General features: G+C 43.3%; 2 protein-coding genes across 2 annotated transcripts in view; one reads left to right on the forward strand and one right to left on the reverse strand.

The window, feature by feature from the left end:
- CACNA2D4 (calcium voltage-gated channel auxiliary subunit alpha2delta 4) overlaps window positions 1-18,703 on the reverse strand; it is a 196,418-nt gene that overhangs the window by 32,562 nt on the left and 145,153 nt on the right. Inside the window, exons 28-29 of the mRNA XM_087968608.1 lie at window positions 6,442-6,503; window positions 4,435-4,449 (exon numbers count right to left, since the gene is read on the reverse strand). Of these exons, the coding sequence (XP_087824734.1) occupies window positions 4,435-4,449; window positions 6,442-6,503 (77 nt within the window). The remainder of the gene's footprint in view (window positions 1-4,434; window positions 4,450-6,441; window positions 6,504-18,703) is intronic.
- LRTM2 (leucine rich repeat transmembrane protein 2) overlaps window positions 9,245-18,703 on the forward strand; it is a 31,911-nt gene continuing 22,452 nt past the window's right edge. Inside the window, exon 1 of the mRNA XM_026693092.2 lies at window positions 9,245-9,482. The gene's annotated coding sequence lies outside the window, so the exon portion shown is untranslated. The remainder of the gene's footprint in view (window positions 9,483-18,703) is intronic.

Here is an 18,703-nt window from a genome sequence, read left to right on the forward strand (position 1 = left end):
CCACACCCACCAACTAAGCCACGCCCACAGATCCGGTTGTTAAAAAATTTGAATCCCACCTCTGACTGCAAATATTCTCGGTGATCGCTGGCTATATGCGCTAGCCAGGATGCAGCATTCAGAGTCGACAGGACAGTTTAGAGCAGTGATGGCTAACCTTTTCATCGTCGCATGATGAAAGTACACGCACGCATGTGCCTGCGTGCCTGTACCCATAATGCCAGCACGCATGACCCCCCACACCCCCTGCATATGCGCATGCACCCCCCACATGCTGTGCACCTCTGCACATGTGCGCATGACCCCCCGTGTGCACCACGCACCTCTGCGCATGCGCGTGGCTCCTGCGTGCGCCCCCCCATGCATGCGCAGCAGATACCTGACAATCGGCTGGCTGGCGGGAGGCGTACACGTATGTGCAGTGGCGATGGCTCACATGCTGGCAGAAATGGCTCTGTGTGCTACTTCTGGCATGCATGCCATAGGTTCGCCATCACAGGCCTATAGAAATCTGATCAATAGGCTCTCTTCCTTTGTTTGAAGTACAAATACATGGACAGTCAAAAGGCTGTCAAGTTTATAGTTAAAGCCATTCAACCAAGAACTTCCTCCCAAGATCAGATTGGGGTCAATAGATAAGGAGATGAACTTCTATTTTGCTGAACACAAATACGTTGTATTGATTTTACTCGGTTTTACTGGCGTTATGATCTGAGATGATTGCTCGACTAATTATCAGAAGACAACTACTTGCACATTGTTGCATGATCACACCCAGGGAGTCACTAAGAGCAGAGTTTAATTTCAAGGAGACATTACTTACTTCGTGTTTTACAAAAATTAATAACAATAGCATGAGCACAGAATTCCAGAATTAGAAGGGACTGTAAGAATAATTTAATTCCAAACCCTGCAATGGGTAGGAAAGCCAATTAAACGATCCATGAGAGGTGGCTATCAAGACTCTGCTTAAAAATCTGCGGAGATGGAAAGCTCACAACTTCCACAGATCGATGATGGTGTTGATGATAGTGGTGGTAGTGGTGACGATGATTCACAGAAAGCAAGTGGTATCAAAGAAAGGGATGAAAAATATTTTTTTAGAAAAGCTACTACAAGTTTTTGGCAATCTTTCTAAAATCAGGGACACTATAAGAGGCTTCAGAGAGGTGTGGGGAGAAGTTTTGTACACGTGGTACACTGGATATCCAATCAGAAATATTTATTGAATTTTCTGCACCCATTTTTATCTTTAAATAATGAGGTGGCTCTTTAAAAATGAGAGGTTTCCTCCATTCAATTTAGTATCATCTCTGGGAAAAATAATGTAAAATGAATTTGTTTGATACAAACATTTACTTGTTTGTGTGGCTAAACCAAGCCATTAAGCTGGCCATAAAACCTTCTAATTTTGTAATAAAACCTTCTATATTACGAAATGCATCAAGGAGCTATGAGAACCAGAATTGAGATGTAGTTGCAAATCAGCTTTTAGAGTGACTATCCCATCCTTCTGATTAACAAAGAGGAATGCAAATATTTCCTAAAGACAAAAACTGATCGTGGTAATCATATTCTCGTAGCCTGTTTGCTATTCCAGTATTTGTCTGCAAAATAATTAAAATGTGCTGCAGAAAATTCAATAAATATTCCTGATTGGATATCCAGTGTACCACGTGTACAAATTAATATGTCCTTCATATATAGCAGAGGTCTCCAAACTTGACAACTTTAAGAGTTATAGATTTCAACTCCCAGAATTTCTCAGCCAGCCATGCTGGCTGGGGAATTCTGGGAATTGAAATCCACGAATCTCAAAGTTGCCAAGTTTGGAGATCCTTGATATAAACTTTAGTTTTCCTTAATATATTTAGGATTCGTTCTGTCTACCCTTATACTGACACATCAAAGCATCTCAGGACATGTAAAAATCTGGAAAGCAAGCATCTGGCTTTCAGAAGCTGCATATTGATGATGCTCAAGTACTCTGTGTTATTATGGGTTTTAAGATTTTTAATATGTTTAGCTTCTGAGGGAGGATCTATTGCAGAGTAAACATCCCTTAAGGAGAGGGAATGGCATTGTGATGGAGACTGGTAGCCAGATGGCATATTCAGGAAGGCGCTATCTTTCCAGAAAAGAAGAGATCGTGAAAATATACAATTCAAAAACAGGTTTTTGTGGTCAGCTCAGGAATTGAGTGGCTGGGAGTTGAGGGATTTCAATCAGGTTCACAGCCATGATGCAGGCTCCATGGACACAAGGTTCACAAAAGCCTCACTTTCTTATCCACTTTCAGATGTAATCGATTTACAGCTAAAGAGAGATTTTTCTGAGTGGCAGGATAAAAGTAATCCACTTAATGATTTTTGGTGGATTAAAAAGGACAAAGAGGATTTTAAAGATTTAAAAACTTTTAACAAAAAGGTTAACAAGAAGTAGATGTAAGAAAGTTTACAACCGATAAAGGAGATAGTTGTGTGTGTGTGTGTGTGTGTGTGTGTGTGTGTGAAACTGCTTTTAAATTAATTGGAATTAAAATAGACAAGCAAACCAGACCTGCTTGAAAATGTTTTTAATTGCTATTAAGAAAGTAAGCAATTAGTGAATTTTCACTTTTTTTAAAAAAGAGATAAAAATAATATGAGCTAAACTGTGATGCTCACACTACAAAGTACCATTTGGATAAAAGTATTAAGGTGAGGTGGGCAGTTGGAAAAAAGTCATGATTTTTTTTGTATATGATAACTGCACCAAGATTATTGTATGCCCAAAGATGGGGTGGGGTGGGGATTGGTAAAACTTACAATGGAGGAACGGTTGGCAAAGATGACAGAATTTACTGAGAGGGCCAAATTGACTTCTTTAAATAGAGAAAAGACAATATATTTATTGCTGACTGGAAACCCTTTATGGACTTTTTGTCGAAAACAGAAAAAAATGAAGTTACGATTTATGGTTTTGATGATTAGACAGGATAAATTATAGAAATAAGAGAGATGTAGCTTTAGAGAAAGATAAATGTATAACTTATAACAGGGGTGGTCAATTTTTTTAACAATCGCTTCTGTGGTTGTGGCGTAGGTGGTGGGCGTGGCTTGGTGGTCATGTGACTGGGTGGTCATGGCTTGGTGGTCATGTTATTGGCTGGGTGTGACCAACTCAATATCACTCACATCGAGGCATGCATCTCCTCGCCTGGCCTCTCATGACTGTGGGGATGCTGCAACAGTCGTAAGTGTCAAAAATGGTCATAAGTCACTTTTTTCAGTGCCATTGTAACTTTGAATGGTCACTCCACACAAGCAAAGTACCTGCAAAGGAGGGAAAGAAAACTCCAGAGAAGTTCCTGAGACAGGAAGTCTAGTCCTGCCAAGAATGTAATAAGGGTTAATGGAGAGGCAGTTTCTGCAAGCAACATCAGAATGTTTCCTTCCTGCCTTTCTTACAGGATTAGGCCTGTAATTTCTTCTAACAATCGGTTCTCCAAAGTGCTTAAAATGTTAACAACCGATTCTAGCGAATAGGTGTGAACTGGTAAAATCCCACCCCCGGTTTATAATTTAGAAAGGTACTTATAACTTCTATAAAGATCAGGAGCCAATTCTTTGCATCTTTTTTCTTCCCTATTTTACTTTTTTCTTTTCTTGCACATTTAGTTTTCTCTTTGATTTCTTTTTTTTCTTTTCTTAATTTTATATTAGTTTATAATTGTCTTTAAAAAAAATAATAAGAACTTTCAGACTTGCAAGATTTACATCAGCCTTCCCTGGAAGATCAGACAGAAAACACAACCAGATGAGATAACAATCCTATTTTATTGTAAGGCTATCTTAACAGTCTTGCAGGTCTGAAAATACAAGCCTCCTGCTGTCTCTTTATAGCCTGATAAGTTAGGAAGGATCTTATCTGAGTTTCTTTAGCAGCTATGGGCTCCCCGTCCCCTTTTGTCTGATCATTCCCTAGGCAGCATCTCCCTCTCCCCCACCCAGTAATTCAAACACGCCATTACAGCTTCATATTTTAGTTCTGCAATGCATAACAATCCCACATTTGCAAAGATAGTTATACAAAGCTGAGTTCAGTTGCCTGAGTCTTAGATTTGTTAAGGAGCTTTTTGTAATCTTTGCAGTCAGATTCCTACTGGGGTTGATACTTTAAGACTTTTTCCCTCCCACAGAATTTGTAGAGTGTTTGGCTGCATTATTTTATATATATTTGAGATTTAATCAGTTTTAAATCTGTTTCTATTGTGCCAGTTCCCAGTCTTTAGCAACTTAATCTGATTTGTCTGTACTATTTGGGTATACAAAGAAGAACATTGAAACCCCACATCTCGCACACAAAGGACAAAACAATAATCAAAGCTTAGTGTTGCATATATATTCCATAGGTACTCTGGAATATTTTGGTCTTTAAATCTTTTTTACTTACATCCGTATCATTGGGCTGCATAGAAGCAACATAAAACAGAAAGAAGAGAGAGAGAGAGAGAGAGAGAGAGAGAGAGAGAGAGAGAGAGAGAGAGAGGAGAGAGAGAGAGAGAGAGAGAGAGAAGACCATTAGTGACTCCTTGAGTACCACAGAGTCAAAAAAGACATCCTATACTACTTTTTGTGGATTCTGAGAACAGAAATATGAGCAAAAGTTGAAATTTGCCTGTATTTTCTCTTAAAATATACCATTTCCCAGAGTATCGGTATCAGGTTCCAAAATAGCAGTTGTCCCATTCTCTGTCTTAGAAATGGCCTTCTAAGTTGTACATTTTTAATGTGAGAAAATCCCTATTAAATGTACATGGATTATTATATTAATTAATAATGGATTAGATTAATCCATTAATTAATTTGGTTTTAATTACATTCATATGAAATCAAATCAGATGGAAAGAGAGAGAGAAAGATATTTGCTCTGGGCTGGCACATCCTTTGGAGTCATCTGCAACGATGCATTAAAAAAAAAAGAGAGCAGATCCTCAATCATGCCACCATCTTGAGTTTTTTAGCCTTTTCCCACAGACGCTGTTGATTGTGGTTATCAAAAAAAACAGTGAAATCAGCACATCCTTCCAATAATGAAAATCTCTGCCATCAAAGGTAAACGAGATGATTGATGACAAATGGTACAGGATTCTCTCTCCATAGGTTATGATATTAAGATCTTGCTTAACTTGTGCATCTTAGAATCCTTGCTTGCTGATTCCACATAGTCAAATGCCTTTTGGCTTATATGAAGATAGCAATAGCAATAACATTCAGACACATATATCATCCCATAGAACTTCACAGAACTCTCTGGATGATTTACAATGTAGAAGATTATTTGCATATGGCCCCCAACAATCTGGGTCATCATTTTACCAATCTCGGAAGGATGGAAGGCTGAGTCAACCTTGAGCCTTGTCAGGATCAAACTCCAGGCTGTAGGCAGAGTTTGCCTGCAATACTCCAATCTCATCACTGTGCCACCAGGGCTCATGATGAATGGCTTCAGTGCTTTTATGCAAACACAGTTAAGACAATGCTAAAAGCGGGAAGTAAGTTGGTTATCTGAGGAATTGTTTTTCTCCCATAGTTGTACCCACCCTGTAGTCGTATCCAGCAGAGTTCGCATACTCTGGGTCCCATCCTTGAAATACCATTATTGATGGGTCCCCAGAGAGTATGCTTTCCCTGTTGTGGCACTTACCTTTGGAATGGTATATCCTCCACTACCCAGAGCTCTTTGCCTTGCCCTGACCTGGCTGTCCTTTAGGGAACCTTTTTCTCAGGTTTTGGAATTAATATTTCAATTTCTGCAGTTGTCCTGCATGATCAGACCTGGTTCTTTTTTTGGGGGGATCTGATTAGTTTTATCAGGTGATGCAACTTTATTAGGGATTTTTAATTAAACGTTTTTATTGTAAACCACCTAGAGTAATCCCGCGCATTGTGTGGTACTATAACTTTGATAAATGAATAAATAAATCACCTCCATATGCACAGAGCACCAGGTTCTCTCAAAGGAGTTATTTGCATCAATTTGTAAGGCAAGGAAGAATGACAATTCTAATTAAGAAAGATGTGCAAGGGGCACGTACCACATTCTGGATGAAATCAAAGTAGCTTTTGGATAACTGAACTGGTAGATATGATTCCCCATTTCAGTGTTTCAGCTGCAGTGGATTTAATGCCAAGCCAGGCTTTGGATTGTTAATGTTCTCAGAACAGATTGGCAGCAGATGCAGCATTAAAGTTGTCAAGGGATTACCAAAATGTGCAATTTGAAAACTAATCTCTTGCTCAAATCTGTTTTAATACAGATTTTCCAAGGACTCATGTGCAAATTTGGTATGGGAAATGCCACTTGGCCCAGCCCTATCAATAGGGTTCCTGTATCTAGAAATGGGGAAGTAAACCTCTAGTTTGCTCTTTATCTCAACTAAAATATTGGTTTGCTTACCTGCTGTGTAGCCTCCCATAATTTCTGCTGGAGCCATTCCAATTTAAGTTGCACTCCCACCGCTATGGGAAAAACGGAACAAATAAACAAAAAAACAAACAAACAGGGAAGGATTAGAGGGGAAAAAAACAAGATGTATCATAGGAGCGAAACTGACATTTTCCTCAGAGATCCTGGAGGAAGTCACACCTCTTAAAAAGTGTAAGTAACAGGTAAATGCTGAATCAGATCATAAAGTGAGAGTCAGGGGTTTAACGAGGGGAATAGAACCGGATCTATCAGCTGCTGTACTGAAATTCTGACACCTAACTCCCACTACACCCAAAATGTAACCATCTTTCCACACAACCTTCACTTGCTCTTCTCCCTTTCCCCAGGCGATCCAGCCTCTCTAGCCAGGCCCTGGAGCTGAGGCCTCAAATGACTCCTGAGCTGGATCCCTGCGACCCCCAAAATGGCTGGCAAACAGGGTTGTGCCCCTCGCTTTTCCTCAGGGGACGATGTTGGTGTTGGTTGGCTGGTTGTTCACTGTGCAGATGTCGAAGGGTTTCTCTTTATTTCCTCTCCAGACCCTCCTGGCTTCCCCCCCCCTTTCTTTCCAGTCAAGCAGGAAAAAAGAGCAAAGCAGGAAAAAAATGCTCTTGGTAGATCTGCTGTCCGTAGAGGCTGAGCGGCCAAGGTTGCCCTCCTCTGAATGGCGGAGGCAGCCGGAAGGAAGGAAGGAAGGAAGGAGAGAGGGAGGGAGGGAGGACAGAAGGAAGGAAGGAAGGAAGGAAGGAAAGAAGGAGACAGAAGGAGGGAGGTTAGGAGGGAGGGAGGAGGGGAGGACAGAGGAGGGAAGGAAGGAAAGAAAGGAGGTTAGGGAGGGGGAGGAAGGAGGGAGGAAGGGAGGAGAAAGGAAGGAAGGAGGTTAGGAGGGAGGGAGGGAGGACAGAAGGGAAAGGAGGTTAGGGAGGGAGGGGAGGAAGGGAGGGAGGAAGGGAGGAAGAAAGGAAGGAGGGAGGTTAGGAGGGAGAGAGAGGGAGGACAGAAGGAAAGAAAGGAGGTTAGGGAGGGAGGGGGAGGAAGGGAGAGAGGAAGGGAGGAAGAAAGGAAGGAGGGAGGTTAGGAGGGAGAGAGGGAGGACAAAAGGAAGGAAGGAGATTAGGGAGGGAGGGGGGAAGGGAAGGAAGGGAGGAAGAAAGGAAGGAGGGAGGTTAGGAGGGAGGGAGGGAGGACAGAAGGAAAGAAAGGAGGTTAGGGAGGAGGAGGAAGGGAGGGAGGAAGGGAGGAAGAAAGGAAGGAAGGAGGTTAGGAGGGAGGGAGGGAGGACAGAAGGAAAGAAAGGAGGTTAGGAGGGAGGGAGGGAGGAGGAAGGGAGGAAGAAAGGAAGGAGGAGGTTAGGAGGAGGGAGGGAGGACAGAAGGAAGGAAAGGAGGTTAGGAGGGAGGGGGGAGGAAGGGAGGGAGGAAGGGAGGAAGAAAGGAAGGAGGGAGGTTAGGAGGGAGGGAGGGAGGACAGAAGGAAAGGAGGTTAGGGAGGGAGGGGGGAGGAAGGGAGGGAGGAAGGGAGGAAGAAAGGAAGGAGGAGGTTAGGAGGAGAGAGGGAGGACAAAAGGAAGGAAGGAGGTTAGGAGGAGGAGGGAGGGGAAGGGAGGAAAAAGGAAGGAAGGAGGTTAGGAGGGAGGGAGGACAAAAGGAAGGAAGGAGGTTGGAGGGAGGGGAGGAAGGGAGGGAGGAAGGAGGGAAGGAAGGAGAGAGGTTAGGAGGGAGAGAGGGAGGACAAAAGGAAGGAAGGAGATTAGGGAGGGAGGGGAGAAGGAAGGAGGAAGAAGGAAGGAGGGAGGTTAGGAGGGAGAGAGGACAAAAGGAAGGAAGGAGGTTAGGGAGGAGAGGACAAAAGGAAGGAAGGAGGTTAGGGAAAGGGGGAGGGGGAGGAAGGAAGGAAGGAAGGAGGAGGGAGGAAAAGGGAAGGAGGGAGTTAGGAGGAGGGAGGACAGAAGGAAGAAAGGAAAGAAGGAAGGAGGGAGGTTAGGAGGGAGGGAGGGAGGAGGGAGGACAGAAGGAAGGAAAGGAGGTTAGGGAGGGGGGGAGGAAGGAAGGACAGAAGGAAGGAAGGAGAGGTTAGGGAGGGAGGGAGGGAGGACAGAAGGAAGGAAGGACAGAAGGAGGGAGGGAGGGAGGTTAGGAGGGAAGGAGGGAGGAAGAAGGACAGCAGGAAGGAAGGACAGAAGGAAGGAGGTTAGGAGGGAGGGAGGGAGGACAAAAGAAGAAGGAAGGAAGGAGGTTGAGGGGGAGGAGGGAGGAAGGGAGGAAGAAAGGAAGGAGGGGGAGGAGGAGGAGGTTAGGAGGGAGGGAGGACAGAAGGAAGGAAGACAGAAGGAAGGAGGGAGGGAGGTTAGGGAGGGAGGGGGAGGAAGGAATGACAGAAGAAAGGGAGGAAGAAAGGAAGGAGGAGGGAGGGAGGTGAGTGGGGGAGGAAGGAAGGGCAGAAGGAAGGAAGGAAAGAGGGAGGTTAGGAGGGAGGGAGGGAGGAGAGAGGAAGGAAGGAAGCAAGGAAAGAAAATCCAGGAAAGCACCTGATGAAGAGAGGGGAGGAGAGAACGGGGGCCATTCGGAGTCCTGGACCCCGGCCTGGACTTTGAGAATGGGGAAGACGGGAAAGTGGAGGCTGCCCGCACCTCTGAGTCAGTCCCTTCGCGCCGGGAGTGTGTGTGTGTGTGTGTGTGTGTGTGTGTGTGTGTGAGCGCGTGTGTGCTGCGTGTGCATTGCTGTCATCACAGATGTACACCCCCAGCTGTCACTCCCCCGCTCGGTCTCTCCTTGCCTCCCCTCCTCCTCCTCCTCCCCACTTGGCGCTTTCGTTCCGAGGACCGCGCGTCGTCCCCAGCCCTTCCCGCGCGGGCTCCCCGGCCGCGCTTCCGGAGCCACGCGGGGCTAAAGGGGCTGATGCCGAGCGGTGCCCTGCCAGGCTCGCGCTCCCTGGCCCTGGAAGCTGGGGCTAGCCAGGCAGGGGGGCTCTGGGCGGCCCCGAGGAGCGCCCGTCCCAGGCCGAGGAGACCGGTAAGTGGCGGTGCTCTTCGCCTCGGGGTGGTCTCAGGCTTTCCCCGGTGGCTGCCCTGCGCTGGGCGTCCGGAGGGAAGCGTTGCTCCCGCAGGAACCGGAGAGAAGGGGTGGGTGGGGGTTAGGGCTCCCCGGTTGGTGGCGAGTGGCCGACGAAGGGCCACTTTAGTGCGGGCGTTTGGAAACGGACGGAGGACGCCGTACTGCCCAGCCCTGGACAAGCCCTGCCGTGCCTGCCCTTGTTTCTGCAGTCCCAGGCTCGGTCTGATTCTGGCAGACCTTCGTCCCTTCCCTGCCCGTCCCTTTCTCAAGAGCGCCGGGTCCTCCTCGGTGCCTAACAAGAGCCGTTTCGCCTGGGAAACTGCCAGACATGGAGGCTGCGAAGAGAGAGAGGAGCAACCAGCAGCAGGATGGCTGGGGACCATTTGGTAGCTGAGGAGCGACAGAAAGAGAGAGAAAGAGAAAGAGAGAGAGGGAGGGAGGGAGGGAGAGAAAGAAAGAGAGAGAGGGAGGGAGAGAGAAAGAGCGGGGGAGGGAGAGAAAGAGAGAGGAAGAGAGAAGGAGGGGAGAGAAAAGAGAGAGGGAGAGAGAAAGAGAGGGAGAGAGAAGGAGGGAGAGAGAAAGAGAGAGGGAGAGAGAAAGAGAGGGGGAGGGAGAGGGAGGGAGGGGAGAGAGAAAGAGAGAGGGAGATCGAAAGAGAGGGGGAAGGAGAGAGAAAGAGATCGAAAGGGAGGGATACTTGAGTGAGAGGACAATGGTGACGATGATGGGATGATGAAGACGATGGGGAGGGGAGGAAAGGAGATTGTTTGTTGCCTAGTGGCTCCTCTGTGGAAAGTTTTGATCCCAGAAAAGAGGTTTTTAATACGAGAAGGTGCTTTCTCGCCCATCTGCTTTTTTCGGGTTTCTTTTCCGCTATTGCACCGCTGGCAAACAGAAGCCCTGGGATGCTGTGCCACAAAAGGAGCCAAAATAGTTGTCTAAATGTCAATGTGTGTGTGTGGGGGGGTGTTCATGTGCACACACACACACTCACATGCATGTGTCCACTTGCACACACACAACTCGTGCCTGCTGCCCAGAGGCTAGCCCTTCAGATCAGCGAGTCTTTGTGAAGGAGACATCTGGTGAAGAAAGCTGGAAGAAAGAAAAGGGCACAGGTTGTCCTTTCTAATTTTGGTTACTTAGGAATGATTTGCCCAGAAGGTGACAAAAGGGGGGAAGTTTAAAGGACTCCGCACTTTTTACAGATTTGTCCTGTATCTGCGTGCTTTATGTGTGCTCAAGCTTGTGTCAGGGTAGCCCTTCTGTCTGTTAAAACACGGCACACGCACCAAGCACGCACTTTTCCAACAAGAACCAGGCAGGCGACCTTAATTTGCTTGCCTGCTTTTCTTCAGCATGATCAAATTTTAAATAAAACCAACCAAAAGTTACAATCGGTCCAATCCTCTAAGCGTCTCCATCCTCCTTGAGGATTTGATAATGTTGGTTGGTGGTGCAGTTGAGCTCATGATAAAATCCATTTGGGCCAAGGCTGGTGCTGCTTATGTTATGGTGTGCCGCTCCTTTCAAGGCATTTCTTCCATGGCCCAACTAAGGTGCTGTCCACCAATTCTTGAGCTGGATGAAAAACGTTTACCAGCAATATATTTGCTGTCACCATTGGGAATTCCTCTCTTGCACAGGCACGATGCTTGGCGAATAGTGCTTACTGTTTTCTGGGTATGTTAAACAAAAGATTTGGGAGACTCATTCAGCTTTGCATCCCTTGCCTCTCCTGCAAGATCTCCAGCTAAGTCTTCTTAAGTTAGGATAGGGATGCAGGCGAGATGAATTTCAACAGACGGCTAAACCAGGTAATTTAGCCATATGTCAAAACTTGCTCAGGTATTCCACGAAAAAACCCCTAAAACTCAAGTTCAAAAGCAGCATGAATCATAACATGGAGAGGGTTGCCCTGTGAAACAGGAGAGAGGGAGAGATGGAGGGAGGGAGAGAGAGAGGGAGGGAGAGGGGGAGAGGGGGAGAGAGAACTGGTTTCCTCTGCCCAATTATTATTATTGATTCTTTGTTTTAAAAGATGCTATCCATTCATTATTTTCTGCCTCTGCTAGGTAGTAGCTTGAGCACTATGCAGCGTTCAAGTAATATGGTAGGAGGTATCTGGAAGTCAAATTTGAACATGGAATATTTGTGTGATGACAAAGCTAGATGAAAATGTATAGTTTATTCTGACGGTATTGGAAGAACAGTAGTGGAAGAAAGAAGTTATTTCTGTTGAATTCAGCCTTCTTTGAGTCATTTTGTCCAGGCTTTCTAAAGAATGTGAATTTTCTATTGACGACAATATCTCCACTTCAGGCAGTGATTATAGTTGGGCTTACATATCACCATTAATGATGTTGACCATAAACTCAGTGGCATAGATGTAAAACTTTATGGTTTTGCTATTGACGTTCTCTCTCCATCAACCAAAGAACAAACCCATTAAACAGAAGTGGCCAAGCAGAAACATTTGTAAAGTATCCAGTCCTGTGGATTCTCAAACTGTAAAGCAGGGGTCCTCAAACTTAGCAACTTTAAGACTTGTGGACTTCAACTCCCAGAATTCTCCAGCCAGTTGGCTGGAGAATTCTGGAAGTTGAAGTCCACAGGTCTTAAAGTTGCCAAGTTTGGAGACCTCTGCTTTAAAGCCTAGATAGAACTGATAGTTTTTTTCCAAACCCCTTTTCAAGCTGTGGACTGGAGGAAAGGAAATATATTTTGGCAAGCAGCATGGCAACATTCAATAATGCTCTCTATTTTCCTGATGCCTCTAAAGTTTCTGTTTTCCACAGAAGAACTAAGGGAAACTTGGAGAGCATAGAATATCCTCTGTGAAACCCAATGGATCCCTTAAAGCTTTCCTCTGGTTTATGGGATACTGAGCATTTATTTTATACCATAGCAGTAATCAAGTGCAACAAATCCATGAAGTTAATTGAGGCAAAAATAGAAAGAAAGTGAAAGGCCTTTTTCAAGTTCCTTATGAATTCAGTTCTGTTTAAGGAGAAGAGTGAGCCCATTTTGGGGATCATTAGCCAACAACTGTAGATTTTAAAAAGGAACAGGAAGGGGCTACGTTAGAGCTGTTCACACATTCTGGCCAAAAGAAAGTCAAAAGATGTACAGCCAACAGGTCTGCATGGGAATTATGTTAGGATTAGTCTAAAACAAGGGTCTTCAAACTTGGCAAGTTTAAGACTTGTGGACTTCAACTCCCAGAATTCCTGAGCTAACATGACTGGAGGAGGAATTCTGGGAATTGAAGTCCACAAGTCTTAAAGCTGTCAAGTTTGAAGACCCCTGGTCTAAAAGCTTGAGAAGTGGGGATTTTGGAAAGTGTTGAGGGGGAGGGATTTTATCATAAATTCTTTTCCACAATTGGAAAGCATTTGGAGCTATTCTGCATAACTTTTTTTTGAGGGGAGTAGAAGAGGAAAGGGACTCATTATAACTCAGATGTGCAGAATCACAGGTCTTTTTGCATTTCTGCTTTGCACAGATATTCATATTAAAATATTCGGTAATTGGGAAGAAATACTTTTTATTTGCACCTCAAAGTATAATGCTTGAGAAACTGTTCCTGCATGACATCATTAAACTGTGGGAGTACTTATTTCTTTCCCTAAAAGAGGTAACAGCAGCTCCCACAATATCCTAACAGTTTGTGCAAATTCACTTTGTTTTTTCAAAGAAAAAGTTAACATTTGTTTCTTCAGAAGACGTGTGCTGCCTACTAAAGAAAGCTTCCTCTTTGTTTTCCATAATGTGAGAATGGACTATTATGTAACTGGCCCAAATATCATCTTTAATAAATGATCTTACGCCTTTGTGACTTCAAGGCATCACGTTTTGCATTGTTTTAAGCCTGCATAAACAGTCACTTATGCATATCAGCAGCTTTTTTTGTGACTGTACTTGGTAATGCGTTTTGCAGAATTAAAATGTCATGTGCTTCATGTTGGAGAATGACATTGGTTGAGTATGAAACTGCAAATGTTCTGATGCTGCAAAAAAAGTTACGTGGTGTATAATCTCATAAAACAAATTTGAATAAATATGAGAATTCACAATACCATTCATGTAAGCATGGTTTTTAAGTGGATTTTTCATAAACAGCTTTCAGAATGACTTCTGGGAAATCCATCCATTTGATGCAAGAGGTTTCAACAGTTACTGCTTGAGATCTGAGTTCAAAAGTGATAGATCATTTGAACTAAATTGGGGTAGAGAAGGAGTTGAATTTCAGAGGCAAATGTAGTTTCCTATGATTGGTCCTAAGTCAAAAGTGGGGACTGGGACACTATCAGTCTCTGATTCACATTTCTTTGCTGTGATTATTTCATATAAGCATTTCCAAACTACACTATCTTCTCCACCAAGGAGTCTGCAGATACCAGGTCTATGACAATTCACCATGGCTAACTCACCATGGCCAACTTTCCATGGCCAACTCACTGCAGGACAACTCACTGCAGGTCAAGAATTACAATAATATCAAAGAAATGGTAGAATAGAATCATTAAAGAAAGGATGCAAAAAGAGGAACACAATGAAATGTGAATGGAAAAAATTAAAATAATTTTTATTTATTGTAAATAATGAAATAAACTTGCTAAATTGTCCCATGGCAATTTGGCCATGGCAAGTTGGCTGTGGTGAGTTGGTGATGTTGAGTTGGCTGCAGCAAGTTATCTCATTCCCACAGATAGCTACTTATTATTGCAACGTTCATGAATGCTATTCTATCTTGGCATCTACAGTATATCTTCCTGTTCTCTAGTACAGTGAGAATTCTCTGCATACCGCATTATACACTCAATAAATGGTACTATTAGCAGTTGCTTTCATTACTGATACTGGCAATAGAGGGTTTTATGACCCAAGCATTGCTTGCCCCCCACCATGATGATTTAATAAGGACAGACAGGTGTTGTCATGGAAATCTGCTGATTTGCCTCTAGCATAGGCATCATGCCAAAAATCGCAATAGGAAATTTTAAACAACGAATATGCCACAGGGTTAAAGTGTGTCATGAAGGCTGTATTCAGAAAATAAAGGTGTTTTGTCAGTGGTGGGATTCAATTTTTTTTTACTATCAGTTCTATGGGCGTGGCTTGGTGGGTGTGGCTTGGTGGGCGTAGCAGGGGAAGGTTACTACAAAATCCCATTCCCTCCCTACCCCACTAACCTGTTTTCCAGCTCCATTCTCCTGTGTAGGGCAACAAAAGAAGACCCAGCCAATCAGCTGGGACTTGGGAGGCAGAGAATAGATGGGGGTGGGGCCAGTTAGAGGTGGGATTTGCCGATTCTCCGAACTACTCAAAATACCCACTACCGGTTCTCCAGAACTGGTCAGAACCTGCTGAATACTCCCTCTGGTTTGTGTGTGTGTGGAAATTAAGCCTAAAAGCATTATATTCCATTCAAGAGTTCCTTCCTGTTATCCGCATTACTTTTTTTCCCCAGTTCATCCTTTCCTTTCATTCTTGCTCATATGGGATATTTTTCACAAATCACTCCCTAGCAAGGCAAGACTAGTTCGCATTGGAATATGTTTTTTCCCCCCTGTTTCATGATCTGGTGAACCTGCTCTGCTACCTGAACTGTAGCCATACATGACCACTGCCATATACACAGTCTTATAGTATTAATCATAATCCCTAAATAAGAGAACATATGCCACATTTTGGGCATAGAGTTTGCATTGGAGACACAGAACTCTGGTACTATAGCTTCATAATCCAGGCCATACCATTAAAACCTGCACAGTTAATGTTGGATCCTAATTAAACATCAGATGGTAGCAATGTAAGTGTAGCTCAGTCCTTAATTCATGCAATATTTCAGCGCCTCTTTGATCCAAATTCTGTACTCCGTTTTGAGTAGAAAAACAACCAAGAAAAGTCTTTAAAAAAGCATAGGATAATCTCTCATCTGGTACTGATAGTACAGTTAGGCAAGATTGAGGCTGCTGTCTTGCACAGCAGATAATGAGTGCTATGAAATTAAGCTGTAGAGTTGGAAGGAACCATCATAATTTTCTAATCTACCTTCTACAAGGTGGAGGAAAACCATCCTCGAGAGGCAGATATATAGCTTCTCAAAATCCAAAATCTGTTGAGTAGGAGGGTATCCATGCCTCAGCAGACCATTTACACATACATTATCTCTGGAGGTAGAGAACCTACCTTTCATAGGTGGCCTGTCTCACTGTTGAGACAGCTTATTGTCAGAAAGTTTTTTTTTTCCATTGAAATGGAATCCAAGCAGCTGCACTTAAATTCCTTATTGTTGCTTTTTGTAGCCACGAAAAATAGTTCCTGACCACCTTCCCTATGACATCCTCTTGCTGCCTGAACGCAACTGTGGTGCCTCTCAGATATTTTCCTCTAGGTTGAACATCCCCCGTTTCTTCAGCTTCTCTTTACAGGGCGTGTCTGAAGTCACCTGCCCTAATCTACCAATAGCTTTCAGGAAACGTGATGCCCAGAATAGCAATAGCAATAGTATTTAGACATATATATCATCGCATAACACTTTCCAGCATTCTCTGGAGGTTTTACATTATTTACACATTGCCCCCCAAATCTGGGTCCTCATGTAACCAATCTGGGAAGAGTTAGCTGAATCATACATTGTTCTCTAGTGCAAAGTAAATATAAATTTAAACATCCCACCAATAATTTAAATACAAATTTGCTTAGCAAGTAGTGCAAAGTAACAGACAATAAGGAGTTTGATGAACCTTTGATCAATGCTTCTTTTCTAATTAGAACAGAATAACAGTGATACTTTTTGTCTGCCAGAAGAAAGAGATGAGGTATTTGGGGAGTTTCCTATCTCATGAATTAAAATAATTCTGGATTATCTGATTTTTGCATAAGTATGTGTGGGGAGATTATGATCTTGGGTCCACTTTGTTAACAACATCTAGCAAAGATATTTCTATTTCCCTCCTTCCCTCTTCCCTCCCTCTACATTTAAACATATACATAAACCCACAGATGCACCCAAAATACTCAGCTTTGAATCTTGTGCATCTTGATCTTTTTATTTTTCTAACAACCTGCATCATTAGAACAAAAATGTTCTCCCAAGTTATTATAAGTAGAAATATATTAGTGTACTGTCAGAAACCTTGAGGGCTCTTAGCTGGTTTAATAAACCAAAAGCACAATTAGAATTTCCTTAACCTCTCCTATTTTCCTTCCCCCCCCTTTTCTTACATAATGCTAAATGAACATTTCCTAACAGTTGCAGAGTTGAGAATCAAGTCACCTTAGTGGGTATTTCACAAGCACCTCATCCTCAGAGTGATCAAACTGGGGGACAATGGTGCCCACGCATCACCTTCCAGCAAATTCATGCACATGTGGAGCTTGTGCAGTAGCATCCTCTCCCCATCTATCAATCCTTCTGTTATTTCTGCTGAGCTCAGAAACCCTTTGTAAGAGTGTGTGTATGTGTGTGTGTGTGTTGGGGGTGTGTGTTGGGGGATTAGCATCCTGAGCCACTGCTGATCATGAGATTAATCTTTGCAGAAAATTAAACTTCTGTCTGTGCAGAAGACCTTTTCCTCTGCAGCCAAGAGAGAGACAAAAAAATTGGGATTTGGATTAGAATTGACAAGGCGGGTGATAAACTGCCACCCACATACAACAACTGTTCTTGGGTGGCTTTGAAAAGTGTCTCTCCAACTTCACATGCAACCTTCTCCTTACTTCAGAGCTGTGTCAATTCTTTTCTCCAATACGAGGATAGAACACACTGAAGTGATTAAGGAAACTGAAGTGATTAAGCGGTTCATTGGACAAACTCAGAAAATGCCTCTGTTCAAGTGTACAGGATATAGATGTGTAAACTGTGCAGTCCAGGGAATCTTTATAGATCCAGTCTCTAAAGCAGTGGATCTAGCTGGGGAATTCTGGGAGTTGAAGTCGACACACCTTCAATTTGCCAAGACTGAAAAACACTGCTCTAGAGAATCAGAATAGCTCCAAGCTGATCTGTTCATCCAAAAACACTAAAGGGGTTCTTTTTGACCTATAGCTAAAATAAGCTATTTAGCGTCACCTAGCTAGAGCATGTGCTGTTTTCCTTGCCTGTCTGTCTCTACAATCCTTCTAGTATCCTTAAGTATCCTTCTAGATTAGTCCAGCTGTTCTCTACTCTTCCATATTAGTCCATCAGGACAACACAGGAAGCTCATAACAGGCAGGAAACAATGGTCCTTTCCAGCAAGCAGATCTTTGATAAAAGTTTGATAAAAGAACTCTGAAGTCTTTGTCTCTACATTTAATTACATGACTTTATGGGCCTCCAGATTATTGCTGTCTCTCACATTTTCTCACTATTGCTGTGTACTGGAGTTGAGTTAATACAGAGCACCACATCTGCTAATTAGTTAGTCTTGAACATTATTCCTTTCTTAAATCACTTTTTTTTTAAAAAAAATTTGAGGTTCTCAGCCTAGCTGAGAAAGATTTCTTAAAGGAGAAAGCAAAGGAAACATCAGTTGCGAGTTCCTGGTTTGGTGGGATAATTTGTTTTAGGGGGTACAGCTTTTAATGTAATGAAGTTCATTAATACCATGTAGCACTTTGATTTTTTTTTTGTCGAAAACAAGATATAAATTTATTCTAATGAACAAACCAGTAATCAATGCAATAACCATAGATTCACAGCTGCTTTGACAAGAGAGGGGCTTACAAACAAATGTAAGCAAATGGCTATATTAAACATTATTTATTGTTACTTTGTAAAAGGAGAAGCACAGCACTCTGCATTTTCCTAAGTCTCTGGCTTTGAATCACTTGCAGTATCACACCTATTAAATCTGCAGCACAGGATCCAAATATAAGTCAATGATGAAATTACGTTCTTCATAAGCTCAGAGACGTTCTCCAATTGTGTGTTCCAGGACTGAGAGCTGGGACTTACACAGATTCTGGAATTTCGCTCAGGCTGAAACTATGGCAGCAAGCTCTGATATCATCTTTCAAAATCTGTAGAGGTGTCTGGGATAGTGAAGATTATCATCTCTAATTACATGCCTGAGAGCAATGCTTTACAAGCTAATAACAATTTTCATGCTTCACATGAGCACATCGCCTGTTAAGTGAAAGATAGGAAGGATCAGAAACTTTCTAACTTCAAGCATTCCCTTGGGAGG

Source organism: Notechis scutatus, chromosome 6 (genome assembly GCF_049901735.1).
Source record: "Notechis scutatus isolate UNSWTSFEM ecotype Mainland chromosome 6, rNotScu1.2, whole genome shotgun sequence".
Classification (NCBI taxonomy): Eukaryota; Metazoa; Chordata; class Lepidosauria; order Squamata; family Elapidae; genus Notechis; species Notechis scutatus.